The 23,263-nt window shown below is 43.3% G+C and overlaps 1 protein-coding gene across 2 annotated transcripts in view; it reads left to right on the forward strand.

The window, feature by feature from the left end:
• The first annotated feature begins 278 nt into the window (after positions 1-278).
• The window catches only part of Nampt (nicotinamide phosphoribosyltransferase), a 35,026-nt gene continuing 12,041 nt past the window's right edge, over positions 279-23,263 (forward strand). The window contains 6 exon segments of one of the 2 annotated variants that reach the window (NM_177928.3): positions 279-362; positions 10,411-10,567; positions 13,440-13,543; positions 15,373-15,501; positions 21,582-21,740; positions 22,426-22,562. In NM_177928.3, the coding sequence (NP_808789.1) occupies positions 306-362; positions 10,411-10,567; positions 13,440-13,543; positions 15,373-15,501; positions 21,582-21,740; positions 22,426-22,562 (743 nt within the window). In that variant the 5' untranslated portion in view covers positions 279-305. 2 annotated transcript variants of the gene reach the window in all.

A 23,263-nucleotide genomic window follows, 5' to 3' on the forward strand; every position in this document is an offset into this window, starting at 1 on the left:
GCAACCCCCCGCCCCTGCGTTGCGCACGCGCAGCCGTGCCCCGCCCCTTATCCCCGGGATGGGCGGGGCGCGGAGCCGCCGGGAAAGCCGCCGGAGCGCGCTGGGTCGTGTAGCGCGCTTTCCTCCGCCGCCGCGTCACGGACCTGCCCGCCCTCCCGGCCCCTCCCCGTGCTCGGTTCCCTGCTCTCCCGCCCCCCTGCGAGCGAGCGGTGACTTAAGCAACGGAGCGCAGCGAAGCCCATTTTTCTCCTTGCTCGCAGCCGCGCCGGGCAGCTCGTGGCGCGGCGCCTCCGCTCTGGCCCGAGATGAATGCTGCGGCAGAAGCCGAGTTCAACATCCTGCTGGCCACCGACTCGTACAAGGTGGAGTTGGGATGGGGGTCTCAGGGCCGGGAGCAGCGGGAGCTAGGGCGGCGGGATAGGGCAGGTGGAGAAGCCGCAACGCGGCGGCTGAAGGATGGAGGCGCGGGCCGGAGGCGGGGCCTGCGCCGCGGCGGGGGCGCGGCCGGAGGCTCGGCGGGATGGGTGCACGCTGCAGCTACGGTCGCCGCCGGCGGCCCTGGCTCCCGGACAGGATGAACTGGATGAGATCACGGGACGATCGGGTTCGTTAGGTAACGGCCCCTGGGTCGGCAGGTATGGTCCTGCCCAGGGGAGCTCGGGGAGAGGTCCTGGCTGTGTGCCCCTCACCCAGCTAGTGGTCCCAGCGCGGAGGATAAACCTGGCTCCAGGAGCCGTGTCTGATTCAGCCGTCCCACGCTGGGTCTGCATTTCAAACTCCCTTGCACCTAGGGATCATTCACGTGCCTGGCCCCTGGTTGCCCAGGCTAGTGTGCTCTGGCTATGTGATTTCTGTGAAAAGGAAAGTGAAACACCAAGAGGTTAAGGAACTGGAGTTCTGACCCCCCCCCCCCCCGCCCCGAGAGAACTTGTAGGGAGAGTGAAATGGCACGTTGCTTTAAGGTGCCTATTGATTTGACTCTTGCATTAATTGAAGTGCACCTAAGCAAAGAGAGGCGTGATAAAGAAAGCATTGCCCCCCAACTACGAGAAATGAACCGCACTGATCTTGAGCTAAGTTTGTTAGCCAAGACGCTCAAAAGGTAAAATGTCAGACTAGGTACCCTCACTAGAACAGATTAAATTTTAGTTTTCAAGTTTAGCGTTTACTTGAACATCGTGGTGGTTTTGAGTGTAGCGATTTAGGCGTAGTACTCTCTCTCGTGCTTTTGTTTTGGTTCTTTGCTTTTTACTTTTTTAACCCTGTAGTCTGAATGTTTGAGTCTCATTTTGCTTACATACTAGTTTGCCCATTTTTTTTAAACTATTGTAAGTAGGTGAGCTTTCATTTTAAAAGACCCAAATTTATCAACAGGTGGTCTTTCACATGGAATTTTATTTTATTTCATTTCAGTGATTTCGAGGCAGAGTGTCTGTGTAGCCTTGGCTGTCCTAGAACTTGCTTTGTAGACCAAGCTGACCCTGAACTCAGAGATCTGCCTGCCTCTGCCTCCCGAGTCCTGAAATTTTAGGCATATGCCCCCCACATTCCTACTTCAGACGGGATTTTAAAGTGGAAATCACCTTTGCAAGATGATTATCACTTCCGTTGTGGTACTGGAGACTCTAAAATCCCTGCTTGATTTAGTTCAGTTGAGTTGCTTTGTATCCTTGGTGATGTTAGAAAAGTCTCTCGTTCATAGTTTTGTAAAATATAAGTAAACATCCCCAAGTAATTTCCAGCTATTTTACTGAGTTATGAATATAAACGGGAAATATAAACAGATGTAAAAGGCCAGGCTTAGGAGACAACATCTTTGTTTTAATCCCAACACTCAGAAACCAGAGAGGCCAGCTTTTGTGAGGTCCAGGCTAGCATGCTCTACGAAGCAGATAGCAGGCAGCTGGAACTGCTTGGTTTATCCAGAAAGAAAGCAGTCGCTCCTCTGGCCCTTGTGAATGCTGAATGTGAAGATGCTGGAGCAGTGGATGTGCTGGTGTTCTGGAGATGGCTTCTAGTTAATAAGTAATCTTAAAGCTTTCTAGTGTCCTGGCAAGTCATGCTTATTTGCATGAATTTAATTTGCATATAATAGATTTTATTCCTGACCAGTCTCATCTAGCTAATGTAAAGTATTTGTCCCTTACTTTTTGTCTTTTTTAAGCCTAGGTAGAGAGGTAGCAAGAATGCTAAACACGAGAGTACAGTGATGAAAATTCTTTCATTTGGCAATTACACGTTCTTGCCAGTTCTCAAAAATTCATGGCTGTTTAGAAGAGAACGGGTGGATGGTGAAGAGATCTCTTCCCAAATTAAAAGGGAAAATTGTTTCCTAAACTACACAGAGTAGATAAGGTGGTGGCCAAGCATATAGCAACATGTGGGATACATTTTCACAGTGTCCTTAAGAAAGGGCAGGACACTCGGGGCTAGTGGAGGAGCATTTGAAACACTTCCACTTCTGGGATCTCGTATTTCATTATGTGTAGTAAGGAGCTGAGAACGCAGGCAGATGAAGCTCTTCAGTTTCATCTTGAGTTCATTTTCCAAATAAAAAGGGCCTGCTTTTACCTCTTCAATCATTTATATTTTCAGAATAGCTTTGGGCACATTTCATACCCAGCTTTAGTGACAGGGCACTAACCCAGCTCGGGAAGATGGACAAGAGCCACTGCGGTGGTCGGATTGCATTCAGGACTTTGCTGTAAAGGAAACATGGCTTTTCTTTTTAGCTTACCTCTGGGATAATCAATTTCCAAATAACAAGAAAGCAGTCAAAGATGATTTTCTTTGGATTCCACAAAACTGCATACATTTTTTAAAAATAAGTGCCTACAGCAGAGAGTAGTTTTAACATTTTTCAACATTTTATCTCTAGGAGATTAGCAGAAGACACTGTCATTGTGCTATGGCTGGAAAAGACAGGCTACACAAGAGTCCTCCAGCAGTGTTCAGGTCTCATCACACCACTGAGAAATGTGCCACCAGGGTAACTCGCTTTTCAGAGGCTTCACAGGCCGTCCACGTGGGGCTGGGTCATCATTCCTTAATACGGTAGTAGTTAGGGACCCAGAGGGGAACAACAGAGCCACAATCCAGAGTGGAGAAAGGGTGGTTTCAGGGACACTTCCAGGAGCCGCTTCACTTCCTTGTAGCGATGAAGCAGTCAGACATTGTGTTCTCCAATGGCTAAGGAACACAGGAAGTTGAGAATTATTGCAGAAGACTTTGGAGACATGAGAATCATATGACCAGGTTACTTCTGACTGGAATTTCCAATCTTTTCCTCTTACTGGCTCCTATTCTGTAATTGTCTCTAGAGTGCTTCTGAGTAAACACTACAGGGTTAGGAACGTGGACCCATGGCACCAGCATTTATCAATGAGGAGGGCACCTCTAGGACTCTGCAGCTTTTTTCCCATGCTCTTAAAGACATGTATGTAGCAGTCATTGAGGTACCTCTGTAATCCTAGCACTGAGAAGGTAGAGGTGGGAGGCCACCCTGGGTTACATAGGAAGTGTGGGCCAGCCTGGGCTACATGAGACCTTGTCTTAAAAAAGAGGGTGATATTTTAAATATATTTCTTCAAGTAAGTTTTATAAGTTGTAGGGAAAGTTTGGACAATTGAAATAAGACTGTAAAACTGGTAAAGAAAGTTGCTTGCTGTCCGGTGTGGTGGAAGGAAAGAACCAACTGATGCAAGTAGTTTACGCTTCAGAGCTAAATAGCAGCAAATTCCCTTCTGTGGCAGCAAATTTCCGGGGCCTCACAAACTGTAAAGACTCCCGAAATGCATATAATCTTTGCTGTTTTTCTTTTCACACATTAGCAGTAGTAAGGCTAGGGTGGATAGTAGAACCTATTCTGATGCTGTAGGTATTGCGCATATAGTTTAACTTACTCTGTGGCCTTGAATATGTGAGCCCATTGTATTTTAAACTTTGGCTCTTAACTATTTCTTACCAATTAAAAATACTGAAAAAGTGTGCAAGTACCAGTTGCCTTTGGTGACATGATATCAGTTTAAGAAGAAAGACCTAGAGAGACTAATTCATTCAGGTCAACCTCTGAAAACGTTTAATTGGGGTGTCTTCCAGTTCAGATGATCATGTGGGAAGTGGCCACACACAGGCAGACATGGTGCTGGAGGAGCTGAGAGTTCTACATCTTGATCCAAAGGTAGCAAAAGGAGACTGTGTCACACTGGGTGTAGCTTGAGCACTGGAGATCCAAGAACCCACACCCATAGTCAACACATTTCCTCCAGTACTTCTAACACTGCCGCTCCCTATGAGCAAGCATCCAAACACGGGAGCCTATGGGGACCATTCTTATTCAAACCACCACATTCCCGCAGGAGGATTCTGCCTTTATCCTCGGTCCCCACTGTCATAATGGGGCAAGGGAAGAAGCCCTTGGGAATGGAGTTTATTCATGTAGTTGCTTGGCTAAGAACCCACATTGAAGAAAGTTCCCCCTCTTAAAACATGGGGCTAGAATCTTTTTATTCTAGGCATTGAAAGTTATTGTCTAGCAATCTTTTTAGAATCATTATAGGAGCTTTTTTTTTTTTTAACTAAAAAAAAAAAAAAAAACCAACTGTGTGTGGATATGCTGCCTCTATGCATGTCCTTGTACCACACGTGTGCTAGGTGCCTCTAGATCCCCTGGAACTGGAATTACAGAGGGTTGTGAGCTGCCGTGTGGGTGCCAGGAATTGAAATCCAGTGCCCCTAGTCACTGAGCCATCTCCCCGGGCCCTGAGCTTATCTTTTGGCCTGGAGAGCCAGTGCAATGAAGTTCTGTTAAAGGCTACGTTCACAGGCTCCTAAGGTCTTCACAGAGCTGTTAGCCACGGGAGGGCCCTGCCAGTTCAGGAAACATGTACTAGTAAGGTTGCCTAGGGATGTGAAGAATTTTATAGAATCATTTTACCTAGCAGTAGAAATCAAAGCAGTGCAGAAATGAGCAGGAGTAAGAGCTTTTCATACACTTAATTCTGAGCACATGAAACCGATTAATAGTGCTTTATGTTGAAGACTGAGCTCTTGATTTCCCCACTTATCTCTCCCATAGTCTTCATTGACTCAGTAAATGAACCCTTTCTTTAAGAAGAAGCTGAAGTCGGGTCACAGCTGAAGTTATGTACCTGTGGTTGGTCTCGAGCTCCCTAGGTGGCTCAAGGCACCCTTCCTGCCTTACCTGAGTGCTGGGATTTCAGGTGTGTGCCACTACTCTTGGTTTAAATGGCACCACTGTTAACCCAGTGGCTCAAGCCAAACTTTAGGAGGTCTCTGTAATGTCCCATTACTCTCCCCGTCCACTTCTAACCCTTCTTTACCTGCAAATCCTAGGAGGGTCTTTTCCTTCTCTGACTTAGTTGTGGGCAGTAACTTCTTAATTCCTGACTCTGCTCTGAGCAGCCTGTCATCCATGTTGCTCTTTCTGCAAGATTGACTGTTTTATGGTGGTGGTGGTGGTGGTGGGTCTCACACACTTGCAGTTCTGCTCTCTTCCCCCAGCCCCAGACTGGTAAATTGTGAGGAGGGGCTAGGAATTGTAGTTCAGTGTTAGAGCATGTACTTACCATATGTAAGAGCCTAGATTCAATTCCCACATTAAAAAAAAATGTGAATCAGGTTACAGTTACCCCAGCTTAAGACATAGTGGCTTCCACTGCACTTAAAACACAATGGGAGCTCCTTCTCCACACCTGTGCCTGTGTATGATCTTACCTATACCAACCTTACCAGTTCCAAGGAACAATAACACTGGCCCTTATGCCAAAGAGTTTCCTTTCTTGCCATTTGAGGCTTGTTCACATGTCCCCACCTTAGAGAAATCTCCCTAAGTCCCCTTAAAGGTAATTGCCAGGTCCTTCTGTCCTGTCCTAAATTGTTTATAGCATCCATCTTAATCTGGAGTTACTATGTCTAAGTACTGTTTTTTTCTCTCACCCTTCTCATTAGCATGTCAGCCCATTTTCATTCCTCCCCTCAGCGTGAAACCGTAAGGCCCGGCACATAGAACAAACAGGTTAGGCGTTTGTGAGTGCACTGACTAGTTAGGTCATATCCCTGTTTGCAATGACGTTCAGTGACCACTTTGGCTGAAAGTAAAGAGGCCACCAAACTAGTAAAGCTAGAGTGCTGCCTATTGACTGTACTCTTGGAGTAATATTTACTGAGAAACTCTGCTCTTAAAAGATAGTACCCTTCAACCATCGTGTATTCCCATATAACTGGACCTAATCATCACTGTATTATTCTAATAACACTGTGTTGAGTGTTCATGGCTTAACAGTTCTCTTTCATGGTTAATTACCTGTCAATTTGCATAGACGTTTTAAATTCTTAACCTGCATTCTCTAAAATCTTTTAAAGTTCTCTTAATATTGTAAAGTATGAGTCATTTCTACTTCCAACAGCCTATGCAACTTTGAAATAATGGCATCTTTTTTTAACATAGGAAACATTCCGTATATTTAGGCAAAAGTGGGTTATAAAGCACTATAAAAAAGTATCCTAAACAAAGCTTTAAAAATTAAATGCTTGTGGATGAAGACATGGCTCAGCAGTTAAGAGCACTGGCTGCTCCTGGAAAGGTTAAGTGCCCAGCATCCACGTGGTGACTCAGCCCACGGGTCTGATGCCCTCTCCTGGCCTCCTCAGGCACTGCATGAATGTGGCAGCACTCATACACATAAAATAAATACGTATTTTTTTTTTTTTAAATTAAGGGCTTTAGTTGTTTTACAGAAGTATAACTATGATCAGAGGCTTTATTACACTTTTAGACCCTGGTGGGGCTAAATGAGTTAGAGATATTTCCATTCAGCTTTTGTCTCTTTTGACTTAGCAGAGAAGTAAATTAACTTGCTTTACGTGCTGTGTGTGCTTGCGTGTTTGCGTGTTTCTGGGCTATTCTGTGTGTACAGACGTGGTGCGTGAGTGTGTGGCGGCCAGAGGTGAGGGTCTGGTCCCCTCCTCAGTTGTTCACATTGAAGTGGGGTCTCCCTTGAATGCATAGCTCAACAGTTGGGTTAGCCTAGCTAGCCAGTCTGTTCTGTGGACCCTGTCTGCAGCTCCCAATGATGGGATGGCAGTTGGGCTACCACACCTGCTTACATTTGTGTAAGTAAGTGCCAGGCATCCAAATGGTCCTCATGCTTGTTCAGCAAGTGTTTACCCCCTGACCCACCCCCCAGCCAGCCTTACAGATTATAAAGTCTGGTAGGACATAGCACTGTTAAGTAGATGGACTACTGTAGAAGTCATAACTCGGGTCAGGGTATATGGACTACTATGAACCTGAGTTTTTATAAAGCAGGTACTGTGTGATCCAGGCCTTCATTTCCTTTTCCTTTTCTCCTACTTCAGTACATAGGTTCCTCTGAAAAAAATCAGAGTTGCAAGGTTGAAACTAGGAGGAATTGTGGTTTACATGTATCTCGGGTATATTTTAAGTGTGGCTTATCTTTTTCCCTAGTGAGCCGAACTGTTACTGAAAGGTCGTTTATAAATGTACTTACCTTGGGTGGGTGGGTGGGTGGGTGGGTCGGTTGGTCAGTCGGTTGGTTGGGTGGGTGGTTTGCTTGCATGGCGCTAGATTAATGGGTTTAATTACTGTGGTTCTGTATTAGCTTTCTCACTTAGGTTTTGTAGTTTTCCTTAAACTGATGGTGGTATCAGGCCATGGGCTCCTGTGCCTTTTGTTATGGTTTCCTGCTGTGCCTGAACAGGATGGAGCTGGGGACCCAGGCTCTCAAGTCCACGTTACTGTAGAGATTTACCCCTACACACCTCTGTCTGCATGCTACAGAAGGGAAGCTGCCAGCATGCCTGGCTGGGAGGAAGCACAGAGGGCGGTTGTCAGAAATGACAGTGGAAATGCACTTTTAGAGAGCCACTGCTGACTTAACAAAGGTTCATTAGAATAGTCAAGCTTCACTGCGATTGAGATTGTGCAGCAAAGAAACCCTGGCTTTGCTAAACCTGAAACCATAGCTCAACGAGGAATTTGGTGTGAACTGTGTTCACCCATGAAACTTGGTCTGCCATGGCTGTGACTTACTCGTACCTTAAATTTTAAAGTTCCTCTTTCTGTTCTTACCACCGTGCAAACACTCACTACTCTAGTTACTTATTTGTAAGTAACTTTGTACATTTACAAATAAGTGCCTTATTTATACAATTAATTGTCTTAGTGTGACAAAAACATTAAAATAAAACTGAAAGTCTAGTGAATAACTTTTCCTCAAATGGAAATTGGTAAGTTTTTAACAGTGGCCTTTACCAAATTCATAGAACAGAAACTGTTAAAAGGCTTTCATGTTTTTAAACTCATGGGGGTTAAGATCATATAGAAACTCACTTTTCCAAAACAATTTGAGAAATAGCAAAATAGGAGGTTCTGTGTTTGGTTTTAGATGTTTTACTACTGTGTGTGTGTGTGTGTGTGTGTGTGTGTGTGTGTGTGTGTGTGTGTGTGTGTAGGGGCACGTGTGCCGTGGAGGTCAGAGGATGACCTGCAGGAGTCTGTTCTCGCCTCCTACCACATGGTTCCAGGGATCAACCTAAAGCCATCAGGTTTCTTACATCGAGTACTTTATGTACTGAGCCATCTCAACAACTCTGAAGCAAGCTTTCTATCTGCTTTGCATTATGTTTGCTGCTGCCCTTGCTTTCATCCAGGTTTCTGTAGAACATTGTGGCAGTCAAGAGCATCCTTGATGCCTCATAGTTGCATAAAGAGGTGGGTGGGTCACAAGGAGACATTGACTTGACACATTACATAGTAATGGTATAAGTTGGACATTCTTGATCCAAAACTCAAACATCTTGAGCATGGATGTCCAGGGGCAAAATTCCAAACTTGACCTCATAAAACAAGTCACAGTCAAAATATAGAGGTCAGCTCAACTTACCCAAGATGCAGTCCACAGACCACATGAAGCTCAAGAAGAAGGATGACCAAAGTGCAGATGCTTCACTCCTTCTTAAAAGGGGGAACAAAAAACTTAATAGGGGGGGATATGGAGGCAAAGTTTTGAGCAGAGACTAAAGGAATGGCCATTCAGAGCCTGCCCCACATGTGGCCCATACGTACACAGCCACCAAAACTAGATAAGATTGATGAAGCTAAAAATGCATGCTAACAGGAACTGGATGTAGATCTCTCCTGAGAGACACAGCCAGAGGCGAATGCTAGCAGCCAACCATTGAATTGAGAATGGGACCCCCATTGGAGAAATTAGAGAAAGGGTTGAAAGAGCTGAAGGGGCTTGCAACCCCATAAGAAAAACAATGCCAACCAACCAGAGCTCCCAGGGACTAAACCACTACCCAAAGACTATACATGGACAGACCCATGGCTCCAGCTGCATATGTAGCAGAGGATGGCCTTTTTGTAGCAGTGGAAGGAGAATCCCTTGGTCTTTCGAAGTTTGGACCACCTCCCCCCCCGCCCCCCGTAGTGTAGGGGAATGTCAGGGGAGGGGGCAGAAACGGGGGGGGGGATGGATGGGGAGGGGAACACCTTTATAGAAGAGGGGGGGGGATGGGATAGGGGGCCTTATGTCCAGGAAAGGGAATAACATTTGAAATGTAAATTAAAAAAATAAAATATCCAATTTAAAAAAAAATAGAGGTCAGGAAGATGGCCTAGTGAGTAAAGTGCTTGCTGCACAGGCCTGAGGACCTGAGTGTGATCTCCAGTACCTGACATGAAAAGCCAGGCATGCTGGCATGTGCCTACAATACCAGTGCTGGAAAAGCAGAGAAAGGAGAGCCTGGGCTTGCTGGCCAGCTGTGCAGATGAATTGATGAGCTCTGGGTTTGATGAGAGATACCGTCTTCAAAGTAAAGCAGTGAGTGACTTAGAGACCTGAAAACACCTCCGGCCCCCTCACACCTGCATGCACATGCACACAGCACACAGACAAGCACACAAAAATGATAAAAGCATTTTTTATGGAGGCAGGTCTTACTCCCAAATACAAGTACAGTCAAGTGTTCCAAAGCCCCAGATCGGAAGTGCCCTGTCTCAAGCGTTTCACTGAAAACAAACAAGTACACAGCTGTCTGAGTTGGCTGCCCTGGTCCGTTTGATAATGGTTGTGCACCTCAGACTGCAAGGAAGGCTGTACCTAAGACCAAATGAGGTCCTTTCCACCCAAAGGGTTTTAAGCCCACTTAGGTGTAATCACTCAGTTACTTGTTTGACTGTAAGGTAAGGTGTTAGGAGGGTTTTGGAGATGTACTTGTGTCTTGCTCTGTGTCACCAGGGTGGGAGATTGACCAGTAGCAAGTGAAAAACAGTTTCTGATTGGGAAATAATTTGAAGACTTGTCTGTTGTGCTTTAATTCTACTCTCGGTGTTTCCTAATGAAAGTATTTTTCTTTATGTAGGTTACTCACTATAAACAATACCCACCCAACACAAGCAAAGTTTATTCCTACTTTGAATGCCGTGAAAAGAAGACAGAAAACTCCAAAGTAAGGAAGGTGAAATACGAGGAAACAGTATTTTATGGGTTGCAGTACATTCTTAATAAGTACTTAAAAGGTATTGCTTTTCCCAGTACATTTAAAACACTGCTTTTATGTGACTTCATATCTTTCTATATTGCTATGTTCTGTTATTGGAAGTAACTTTTTGAGTAATCTAATTTTGATATTTATATTTGATTACTACTTTAGTTGTTGTTTTGGAAGGTTTGGTTCTGGCTTGTTTGTTTTATTACAACACCTTACTCTGTATCCTAGGCTGGTCTTAAACTTGGTAAGTAGCTGTCCTCAAATTCACAGCAGCCTCCTGGCTCAGCCTCCCAAATGTTAACATTATAGTGAGGAGGTGTTGTCATGCTTAACTTCTTTTGTAAAATATTTTTGACGTTTATTTAAATGCATTAAAGAAAAGCTTAGAATTTAGTGTGTGTGTGTGTGTGTGTGTGTGTGTGTGTGTGTGTGTGTGAGAGAGAGAGAGAGAGAGAGAGAGAGAGAGAGAGATGTTTTAAGATGGAGAAAGGTTTTCTAGAACATTTCCAAAGGAAATTTAGTGCAGTCAGTAATATTCATAGGTCCTTCTTGTTTATTCATAGACTTAGCCATTCACTGACAGCTGTGTACTATTCACTAAGGGTTTACTATTAATCCAGAAACTCATTTTGAATTGCAGTAGGTTTAACTAGAATATTTTTATATTGCTTCAGATATACCCTAAAGTTTCATTTTTTCAAAACTATTTATAATAGTGGGTTTATTTCTAAGTGCATTTTAAACCAGAAAAATCCCCCAAGTAATTTTCAGGGTGGGTTGTTTTTCTGTCGAGGCCATTTACAGCCTATTGTGTAATGGAGTTTCTAGGCAGAGAATCAGATCCAAAGACCTTACCCATCTAGAACTTTCTGAAATAAAATAATTTTAATTGAGTACAGATTAAGATAGGTCACACATTTTTATTCAATTCCGTAACTTCGTGAGTTATTATATGTAAGTAGTATTCATACATGTGCTGCATTCATTGCCTACTGTGAATACACACATGCACACATACTGCATCGATTGCCTGCTCTGCACACGTGTACTCGTGCTCCATTCATTGCCTACTTTGCACACACCTGGATTCACGCTACAGTACACGCTGCATTGCCTACTTCAAATGTGTACACAGATACGCACATACACATGCACATATGCATGTGCACAGGCGCTACCTTAGTTGCCTACGTTAGAGTGCTGCTTCTTAAACTTCCTCCACTGGCAATTCCTTCTTAACCCAAGGAATGTTTACACAATCCTGAATATGTAAGTATATGAAACATATACAACGCAAGCATTAGCTGATTGAAAACAAAACAAAAACTTCATAATACATCTAATGTCACCCTTTATTAAGAACTAAATACTAATGTATCTGTGCTTATTTTTACCTAAAGAATTCAATCTTAGCTGAATAGTTGATACTGAAGAATATAGGGAATCTTCAACATTTTTTAAAGTCAATATTTTGACTTTCTAATCACCAGTGCTAAGACTGCCGCATCATATAAATATGTAGTACAAGTGACAGAAGTGTGTTTGGGGCCATTTTATAAATTGATGTGAGTTCCATCCTAATCCCAAGCGAAATGCATAAAGAACTTTTTATGAAACTCAGATCAGCAACTTTTTTAAAAAAATATTCATCTATTTATTTATTATATATGAGAACACTGTAGCTGTCTTCAGACACACCAGAAGAGGGCATCAGATCTCATTACAGATGGCTGTGAGCCACCATGTGGTTGCTGGGATTTGAACTCAGGACCTCTGGAAGAGCAGTCAGTGCTCTTAACCACTGAACCACTTCTCCAGCCCCCTCAGATCAGCAACTTAAACAACAGTTTTAAAATCAAACACTGTAACACAATACAGTATAAACATTTACTAGCTTAAACTACATACTTAGAAGAGGCAATAGGAAAACACTAAAAGTCTATTTTCTGTGCTTGAACCGTTGTGTTTCTGTAAGAACAGAGAATTTGTATATACAGTAAAAGTATTGCAGTTTGTTTCAAAGCTGAGCAAGATATTTCAGGCAGCATTTATTGACCTTGTATGGTGTGACAGCATGCACAGTGCGAGGTACACATGTGTGTGTTCAGACCCCACTGGATGAGCTGTGTGATCCAACACAGGTGAACACTGCCAAAACCACCTTGACCTCAGTACGTTTGGTTTGAATTAACTTTTGGTGCTTGTACACTCAGAAGCTTTTACTGTTGTCAGATCTTTATAGAACCACCTACCTACCCTTTAGTTTCCCTATCCGTACTTTAAGGAATTGCTATAGGGCAATGTGTTCTAAGTAGCTGTGTGTCTTAAGCCATGTATTTCTTCTCACTGTCCTGGAAGCAGCTACTGCACCCCTATCCTCATCGTACAGACGGAAACTCTAGTTAAAAAGAAGAATGGGTAGAAATTCACAAATTGCGAAAATTACTGATTTCCCAGCCCCAGAGACATCTCTGAACAAAAGTTCAGAAAATAAGCTATTGCTTTTCTTAAGTTTAAGGATCTCTAAAAGCATTGTTTATTTTGTTTTGATACTACGTAAGCAGTTTTCTGTTCTTGCTTGTTTGTTTTAGTTTTTCAAGACATAATCTCACCAAGTAACCCAAGCTGGCTTCAGAATTCATGGTCCTCCTGCCTTGGCTTCCTGTGTACTTCACTTATGAGCCTGAGTCGCTATGCTTGACTGCTCCCGTGCTTTTAAAATAGATGAGCGCGTATGCTTAGGGTGAACTCCTAGAAGGACAGGCTCCCTTTCTGCTGCTGACCTGTGGAGTGGGTTCATCCTGCCTGTGCCTTTTAGTCATGAGCAGGGTGAGAGAGTTAAATGTTGCTGTGGTGACTCGGCAACTCAGAACATAAACGTGACCTTTGTGTGCTTCCAGGTAAAGTAGTGACCAAAGAGAAAATCCAGGAGGCCAAAGAAGTGTACAGAGAACATTTCCAAGATGATGTCTTCAATGAAAGGGGATGGAACTACATCCTTGAGGTAAAAATGCCATCAGTGTTTATCTGTTTTTGGTGTTGGTTTAATCAAAAATTTCTTGCCATGGAGTTTGAATAGAAAATTCAACTAAAGGTTTTCGTTGATATCAATATAATGGTTATTTTTAGATATACTTACCAAAATCTGTAAGTAACATTTGGTTCTCTCCTGTTGTGTGGATCATTAACTGTTAGTTTATAGTAGTTTAAGTGATATGCTGTGTGACTTCTGGAAAACATACCTCAGAAGTGGGAATAGATCAATAATTTCTAAAGGGTATGGTTACTTGGAAGTTTCAGAATAGATGCTGTAAATTATTACAACTTGATTCTGGGAACTGTCTCTCACCGAGTAGTCAGAATCGTTTGCTGTGGCTTCTTGGAGTTGATGTTTGTTCTTCACTTTACCGTAATGTCCTAGGGTTCCAACACTAGGAATTGAACTAATTATAAGAGCAAGTCTTAGCCTGGTGTTTTCAGTATTACTACACTACACTAAAATTAGAATATGCCGCACAGCATAGCAAACCCATAATATTGGAAATACTTGTAGCTTGTAGTAAAGTGAGTTTTATGCTAAAGTGAGGTACCTGTTGGTCTTTGATAAAGTCAGAACCTTTATCAAAGTAAGGGTGCCAGCTGAGCTAACTTCGTTTGCCCTCACTCCCTTCTAGGAGGGTCTCTAAAGATAGCATACAGAGATGAGTCTGTAATTTCTAGTGGCCAGTCTTGATTATGCATGCAGGAAGTCTTAGGGTTCACTAGACATAATCTAGTCTGGCTCAATTTACAGTCAAGTCTAGAGCTGTTAAATGACTCCCCAAGGTCTTGCAGATGAGTTTGAGATAAACCAGGGTGTGCCAAGCAGCGCTCTGCTACATCATGTTGCCTTTCGTGTTTTTCATTGCAAATAGCTTTTTCTCATTTAAATTCTAAGTCTTGAATCACATAAACTCTTGCCTTCTATACAAGGATTAACTAAAGCTTTCAGCTCTAGAAAGGATGGGAAGGGGACAATGGCCTAGGTATTTTTCTATTGTTGTGCTAAGACACCATGACCAAGGCAACTTACAGTAGAGTTTATCACAGCATACAGTTTCAAAAGTTGAGTGTGTGACCATCATAGCAGGGAACTGATAGAGCAGGGGCTAAGAACTTACTTACATCCTTCTCCACAAGGCAGAGAAAATGCCCACCCCGTCCTCAAGTGACACACCTCCTGATCCTTCCCAAACAGTTCTACCTATTCAAATACAGGAGGTTACGGGGACTATAACTTAGACATAGGCATTGAATGTCAGGGTCTTTATGGTTTAAAAGTTTGCCAGAGAATAGATAAGCTTCCTTAAAATTCTTCTGTAGTTAGTGACTTCCTCTAATGTATGTGTTCTCTAACACTAGTCTGTAATCTTTCCTTCGTTTTTCATCTATGCAAAGAACCTATGTCAAGCAGTTGTTTTATAGCATATTTTAGAGTATGTTAGAGTGCACATACTCTCACTTTTCTGAACAAGCCAGGGGAATGCTGTTTTGATCCATTGTTGATCGTAAATGGTAGGTGTTCTTAGCAGAAACAGCATGAATTTAAAGATCTGGATTGTAGCCTAAGTTGTTAGACATTTTAACTCACTTTAGAAGCTGCAGGATACACTCACTAACTAGATTATTGCTAATGATTTAACAACATCTATACTTTCTGCAGTGCCAAAATTTAGTTTCCATATAATGTAAAAAAAAAAAAAAGAAAAAAGAAAAAAAAAAGAAAAACCTCGATACAACAGGCAACTGAATATCGCCTGTTGAATGAATGAATGTATTGTTGTCTCCTGCCAGAAATATGACGGTCATCTCCCAATTGAAGTAAAGGCTGTTCCTGAGGGCTCTGTCATCCCCAGAGGGAACGTGCTGTTCACAGTGGAAAACACAGACCCAGAGTGCTACTGGCTCACCAACTGGATTGAGGTAAGCAGAGTTTGTGCTTTGGGGGGGGGGGGGGGGGGGGAGGGCTGTGGTTCGGTTTGGTTGTTGGCTTCGTGTGTGAGACTGAAGGTAAGAGATCTTTGGACTAGGAGTATGCCAAGTTGCTACTGCTAGTAAAGCTGAAATCTACCGTTAACTCCTGTCTCAAGCTTCCTTAGCACTGAACGACACTTAGGTCCTTTAATGGAATCTGATCTTCAGAGATTCTGTCTAAATCAGATGGCTGATAGTGGTTACCGAAAGCTCAGTTAACATCTGCTTACAAATTTGTGTGTTTCTTTTGGCACTGCTAGGGCTGGAATCCAGGGCGCAGTGTGCACTAGGCGACTCCCAGTAAACTACATCTCCTGCTCCTCTTTAAAGAAGCTTCTTGAGACAAGGTTCCACTAAGTTCCCTTAAGTCACAATTAAGGCAGTCCTTGAGTTGACAGTGCTCCTCCCTCTGCTGCATGAGCAGCGGCTACACCAGGCCCGCCAGTTCCTTGTCATTCTCCATATATATTAGCTTAGAGAAAAATGGAAAGTGCCCAAGTTCGTGTTTAATAACTACAGACCTCTGCTGGCCATTATTCCAATTCGAGTCAGTTCATTCACTCACATCTTTTTCTCTTGGTGATGTTTTCAGCTTCTAAATATAGACGTGGTTCTGTGTTCATACTGTTTAATTTCTAAATCCAAGAAAGGGGCATATATGCAGTCTGAGCTGCTCAGCGGGTGGGGAGGTTGGGGTGATAGATGTTCCTTACATAGTTAACATCAGCATTTCAATATCCATGAAAGTAATTTGTTACGCTGCATAATGTAAGATTTTGAAAAACTAAGACCTAAGAATATGTTTAAAATATATTTTACTAAGTTGACAGAGAATTTAAAATGTTGTTATACTCTTGATGGCCCATCAACTAATGGCAGGCCTAAAAAAGCTAGGGAAAAAGGTACAGTAGGCTAAAATATGTTTTAATCTATACTGTGTAGTAAAACTTTGAATTAACTGTGATTTGGAAGTCAATGACAAGTAATCTTAGTTTATATTCAGAGATTTTGAGTTTGAAAAACTATAAAACAACAAAAGTAGGAGAAAGGTTTGGGAGATTTGGTTTTGGTGGTACCAGAGGTGGAACCGGAGCACAGGACCTCATCCATGCTAACCACATACATGCTAACCACATACATGCTAACCACATACATGTTGCACTGAGCTGTATCCCCCACCTTGTAGTAGAATGGTTCCTAACCACACTGTCTCAGCTAGTGCAGTCAAACTAGCATTTCATCTCCAAACCCAACCGAGCACATGGATCACTTTCAGTTTGCTGCCGAGTGGTCCCATCAGTGCTATGAGTAGTTGGACTTCCCAAAAGGCAGACAAGGCATAAGAGAAATGCAAGTTGAAGGGGCTTAGTGGTTAAAGTTGTCGTCTAACAGTCATAAAACATGGGAGTCCAGATAGCAAGAACCTGTGCAAATGCTAGGTGGATGCTAGGTGGGATTGAGAGCCCGCCTGTCATGTCAGCCTTGGAAGGCACACACAGGGAATCCGCAGAGCAAGTTGGCCAGGGAGACTAACTCTAGGTTTTTCTGAGAGACCCTGGTCTCAGTGAATGAGCTGGAATAGCAATCCTGGATGATTCCCAACATGAAGCTTAGGAGCCTGCATGCACACACACACTCCACATCCTTGGAAGATGAATGGGGGAAAACGGGGGGACTGAATAGTTCTCCTTGCCCTTCAGAGCTTTTCTTTGCCATCTTCTGAGAGGAACTATTTGGTGGATTTTACTCAGAAACCTCAACGTGAAGAAAAAAATCTATCAGGCAGCTTAGAATGGTGGTTAGCAATACATAATTCCTCTCCCTCCTTTGGTAAATACCAATTTTAATAAAAATTATTCAATATGTGAGGCTATGAAGATGGCCCAGGAGTAAGAGTATTTGCTGCTGCGCCAGTGTGAGAATCTAAATCCCATTGTCCAGCAGTCACACAGGAAGCTGGCAAGGCTGTGTTCGGAAAAGGTGGGGGACGGACAGGGAAATTGCTGGAGCTTGCTGGCAGTCAGCCTCACCAAAAATCAGATAGTTCAGACTTCAAAAGAGTAGTGTCCATCTATCTCCTCAAGGGAGCAAGACAGAGGAGGGAAGAGGACAGCCAGCCCCCACTGTTGCCTCTGAAAAAGCACACACACACATTGCTAAACATAAATGCACAGTTGCTGTGTCTTTGAAGAAACCATCCCTACTCTTCACCAGTCCTCAGTTCCGTTCCCACCGTGTACTTAAAGTCCGTTGCCAGACATGGCAACACTACTTATAAACTTGAACATGTTCTTCCTTTAAAAGATTTGAGATGACACCAACATGGCTCGGTTCCATTTTGGAGTGTGTGTCTTAAGTAATGAGTAACCTCATTGACTGCTACTCACCTGCATGAGCTTTGGTGCCAGGAGAAGCCTTAGTCCTTTCCAACCAGACTTCCAGCTAAGTTTAAGAGAGGCCAGGAGCTCTGCAGGCTGCCTCAGGCATACACAGGGGCTGAGGAACAAACACATGAGACCAGATACTCCTTTCTGAATGAAAAACCTTTCTGCTGCTAAAAGGCGATTTTAAAAAGATGACACATAAAATGCCATTTCTAAGATAGGAGAGACTGAGGCCTGCCAGGCGACATTGTAATAAGCGCTTATGAGAGGAAAGTTGTCAGTTTTCTTCCAGAAACAGTCTTGATCTGTGTGGGGATGTTGCTGTTTGGAGAAGTTGCCATCAAGGCCTGCCTACTTAGTAGACCTTGGATTGGTCTTCCTCAGCCCCCCTTGGCTTCTTCCCTACAGTGTCTTGTAAAGAGGGATGTTTAGTGTTAAGCTGGTTTTGTTGGTGTTGTGCAGGAGCACTATATGATAGTAATTTCTCTCCTTTCATGGGTGAGGTCATTCTTCTGTGGTATAACACAGCCAGAGTTTTTCAGGTTGTGTTTTATTTATCTCTGTCATACTCCTGGAGAGAACTGACTACTGAACTTAATTAAAACAGAGAGGTGAGCCAGGTGTGCCTTTGAGCCCAGCACTCAGGCCTGTGAGTTCAAGACCAGCCAGGACTACATCACAACACTATAGGAAAACAAACAAATGTAGAGCTGATTGAATTTGATTCAACAAGTAAACTAAATATTTATCTATCATTCAACACAATGCTTGGCACAAAAATTAGAGTAAGCTATGCCTTATTAAGGTCCTTTACTGGAGAGTTGCAGCTCATTAGCTAACTATGAACATGAATACCGTGGAACATATCTGCTGAGTTAGTACTAGAAGAGTGGGTAATTCTGTCCTAGGAATCATAAAAGTAGGGGGTGGCAGAGCTGAGGGACATAGTTCAGCAAAGGCTGCAGTGTGAAATGAAGGCTTCAGGGAGAGGAATGTTTACGGGGGTAAAATGTCAGGATCGGAGACTTCCGTCCATTTGAATTGTCATTCCTTCCCATACCTCGTAGAAAGCAGGCAAATGGTAATTAAACCTTGTGAGAAGCTAGATGTGGTGCCAGAAGCGTGGATATGACAGACTCACGGCCGAGACAACACAGCGAGATTCTTTCTGTCTTAGTTGAAAGTAACCAACTAATAAATGTTGGTATTCAAGAGCCGCCACTCAAAAACCATACAAACACTGATCTCAGTTAAACAAAATTAGTTTATTGAACACACACCTTGATCCTGAATGTTCAGGAACTCAGAAAGGACTCGGAAGCCTAAATGTGGTCCAAGTCTACGCTGAGTAAGCTTTTTATAGGAAAACCAGGTTCACAAGTTTAAAGGGCAAGGAGGGGAGCAGTTGGCTTACAGTACTCTCAGCTGACCTTTAAGCTGACTGGTCCTCAGTGAGGTAAGGGGCGGTGGGTGGGTGGGTGGTGACCAGGAATTTCAGAACACTGAGATAGCAGAGCATGAGTGTTATAATCATAACTTTCTGGCTCAGTAGTAGTATTCATCAGTGTCAGCCACAGAAACCGCAGTGAGCTCACGTGTAGGTGTAGGAAGTGCTGCCTGCTGGTCAGCCCTGACTCAAGATATTTAGACATAATGGTTCATACTGACCTTTGATTTGATGGGTCTTATATAAAGCTTTGTGGAATTTTTCAGGATTAGCAAACCTCATAGAACAGTCATACAGAATAAAACAGGGTATGTGGTCAGGGTGCCCTTGCTTTAGGCCAAGACACTTCTCTGTGTCAATGACTGGCAGGCATGTTACAACAACAATATGAAATAGTTGGCAGGCATGAAACAAAATGGCTACAGGTATTGGGCTTGACAGGGGCAGTCATACCTAACATAAGAGTGAAGAATGATAGAACCTGCCTAAAGCTCACAATAGAATGATATCCTGTGACAGTATGAAGCACAGGTCACAGAGGCTAGCACTTGGAGTTAAAAAGATCATGATTGGTAATGGGATCAGAAGAGCAGTTCTGAAAGCAAATGGGTCAGAGGTGAGAGTTGCATCAGCTTTGCTGTCTAGCAAACTGTTCCCAGAATTAGTAGTTACACAACTTCTGTTCCATGTGGTTTCATGATCCACAGATGTTCCTTGGATTTAACACCTGCATTCAGCTAAGCCAGGCAGCCTCTCAGGCAGACAGGCCTGGGGAAGGGAGGGAGAGATGGACAGATGGACAGACAGAGACAAAGAGATAGACATGATTGACATATATAGCCCAGAATCAAGGACTGAGGACTAGAGCTTCAAATGAGAAGAGCTTGGAGGGTGTCTTAGTTAGGGTTTTATTGCTGTGAACAGACACCATGACCAATGTAAGTTTTATAAAGGACAGCATTTAATCGGGGCTGGCTCGCAGGTTCAGAGGTTCAGTCTATTATCATCAAGGTGGGAGCATGGCAGTGTCCAGGCAGGCATGGTGCAGGAGGAGCTGAGTTCTACATCTTCACCCGAAGGAAGCCAGGAACAGACTGAGCATCCTCAGGCAGCTAGGAGGAGGGTTTAGTGACACACTTCCTCCAACAAGGCCACACTTTCTAATAGTATCCCTCCCTGGGACAGGCATATGCAAACAATCACAGAGGGCCATGTTGATTCAACCACAGGAGGCTGTAAAGCCACAGTAGTTTTTTCCCCCCTTAGATGAGCAGATTTTCATGACTAAGATGATCTCTTTCTACTTGTTTTATTTACTGATCACTTAGCTTATTTTTAGTAAGTTTGGTTTATAAAATTTAAATCAGAAATGAATTGTCTTTTTCATCCAGTTCAGTACTCATTACCATTTTAGTAATATCTTCTAACTTTTTCTAAAGTAGATTGGAAGCTGCATCTGACAGTATATATCAGGCTTAGAACATTAAAATGGAAATTTATCATTCCAGAATGAAGTCTAATAAATTCCCAAGCCAAATTCACTAGTGTGATTCTGGTGGTTACATATCAGCCTGAATTTGGAGTTAGTTTACCGGCAGTCAAGAAAAAAGTGAAATAAAGAATAGTTCAGTAAGAACCTAACAATTCTAACACTTCCTCACATAAATACTTCACACAACTTTCTTATAACAAGCTTTGGTAAAAGGTAAGCATGGGTCTCCAAGTAGAATTCTTGAATATCAGTAGCCCGACTAGAATCAAGTCAGTCTAAAGGAGTAAAGAAGTGGGGGTTGGGGATTTAGCTCAGTGGTAGAGCGCTTGCCTAGGAAGCGCAAGGCCCTGGGTTCGGTCCCCAGCTCCGAAAAAAAGAACCAAAAAAAAAAAAAAAGAAGTGACTACTTTAAGTAATTACTTAGTAGAGTTTAGTGCATAAGTCAGAGCTGCTTTGTGGGTTGTTTGGTGCAGGTCCACACAAGTAAAGGAATCAGAACAAGTATTAGAGACTTAGGACAGTGTGAATCTCTGCTTATAGTGAGCGATGGACTCCATCTGTAGTGCACATCCTATCTATTGCCTCAGAGAGCCTACTGAAGTTTCTAAGAGTCCAGATGTACAGGATGTTTCTTTTAAGAAAGCTATGATTTCCCTAGAAGGAACCTAATATTTTATGGTAATAATGTGGTTATTTTTCATTACAGACTATTCTTGTCCAGTCCTGGTATCCAATTACAGTGGCCACAAATTCAAGAGAGCAGAAGAAAATCCTGGCCAAATATTTGTTAGAAACTTCTGGTAACTTAGACGGTCTGGAATATAAGTTACATGACTTCGGCTACAGAGGAGTCTCTTCACAAGAGGTAAGGAACCAGCTGAGCCTCTAGACTACAATGTGGGTTGTCAGTGGTGTATTACTCACTTCTGTTGCTATGGGGAAGCGCCATAACCAAAAGCAACAGATGGAGGGAAGACAGGAGAGCCTGTGGCAGCAGGAGGTGTAACAGCAGGACAGGAAGCCAAGAGCTTATGGCTTCAAATACAAGCATGAAGCAGAGTGAGAAAACTGGAGATGCCATGAGGCTTGAAATCCTTGAAGCCTCCTGCAGTGATGCACTTCCTCCAGAAGGCTGTACTTCCTAAACCTGCCCGATCAGCACCACCAATCCGATACCCAGTGTTCAACTCTCTGAGCCTATACGGACCATTCTCTAAACCACTGCAGTGAGAGGCCACTCTCAACTTCTAGAATTATCACAGAGATGGGACTTGCTTTTAAGTTGCAATTCTGGGGACATAGCAACAGATAACTGAGTGTCTATTGTGTGTCATCCTGTTCCCAGTACATGGGATAGACCTCTCAGCACACGTTCCAGCTCTGATGTTAGGCGGAGGGGTAGACGGAGGGGTAGACAGACAGGCAGCAGATGCTGATGCAGAACAGCACAGCTCCAGGGTAAAGACACTGGGATGAGGCCCAGAGATGGGATGAGGCAAATGGAGTGTTACGTTCCTCTTCTGAATTTCTGTTCGTGGTTGATCTTCCAGACTGCCGGCATAGGGGCATCTGCTCATTTGGTTAACTTCAAAGGAACAGATACTGTGGCGGGAATTGCTCTAATTAAAAAATACTATGGGACAAAAGATCCTGTTCCAGGCTATTCTGTTCCAGCGGCAGAGCACAGGTAAAATTGAGTTTGTTCTCATCCTTGTGTTTGCTGTTTAAACACTTGCCTTACATGTACAAGGCCCAGGGTTCTATCTCTGTCCCTACAAACAGAATTGCTTTCTAAAACTTGTTTGAACTTGTTATTTGTAACTCAGCAACAGCTTACCTAACAACAGAGCCAGATGCTAAATAAACTTTCATGGACGTACAAATTGGATGCACACACATTTTTACAAAGATTAGTGTCCAGCCGGAGGAGGATTTCCAAACTTTTCTTATAAAAGCATTGGAGACTTCCTAACACTTAACAGTTGCCATATTGGTCTTATTTTATTTTTATGTATTCATTTATTTTATTTATTTTTATTGGATATTTTCTTTTTACATTTCAAATGTTATCCCCTTTCCCAGCTTCCCCTCCAAAAACTCCCTATCCCATCCCCTCTCCCCCTACCTCCATGAGGGCGCTCCCCCACCCACTACCTCCTGCCTCCCTGCCCTGCATTCTCCTGCAGTGGGGCATCGCGCCCTCACAGGACCAAGGACCTCTCCTCATATTGATGCCAGACAGTGCCATCCTCTGCTACATTGATTGGAGCCATGGGTGGCTCCATGTGTACTCTTTGGTTGGTGGTTTAGTCCCTGGGAGCTCTGAGGTATCTGGTTGGTTGATATTGTTGTTCTTCCTATGGTGTTGCAAACCCCTTCAGTCCTTTC

Source organism: Rattus norvegicus, chromosome 6, assembly GCF_021556685.1.
Source record: "Rattus norvegicus strain SHRSP/BbbUtx chromosome 6, alternate assembly SHRSP_T2T, whole genome shotgun sequence".
Taxonomy (NCBI): Eukaryota; Metazoa; Chordata; class Mammalia; order Rodentia; family Muridae; genus Rattus; species Rattus norvegicus.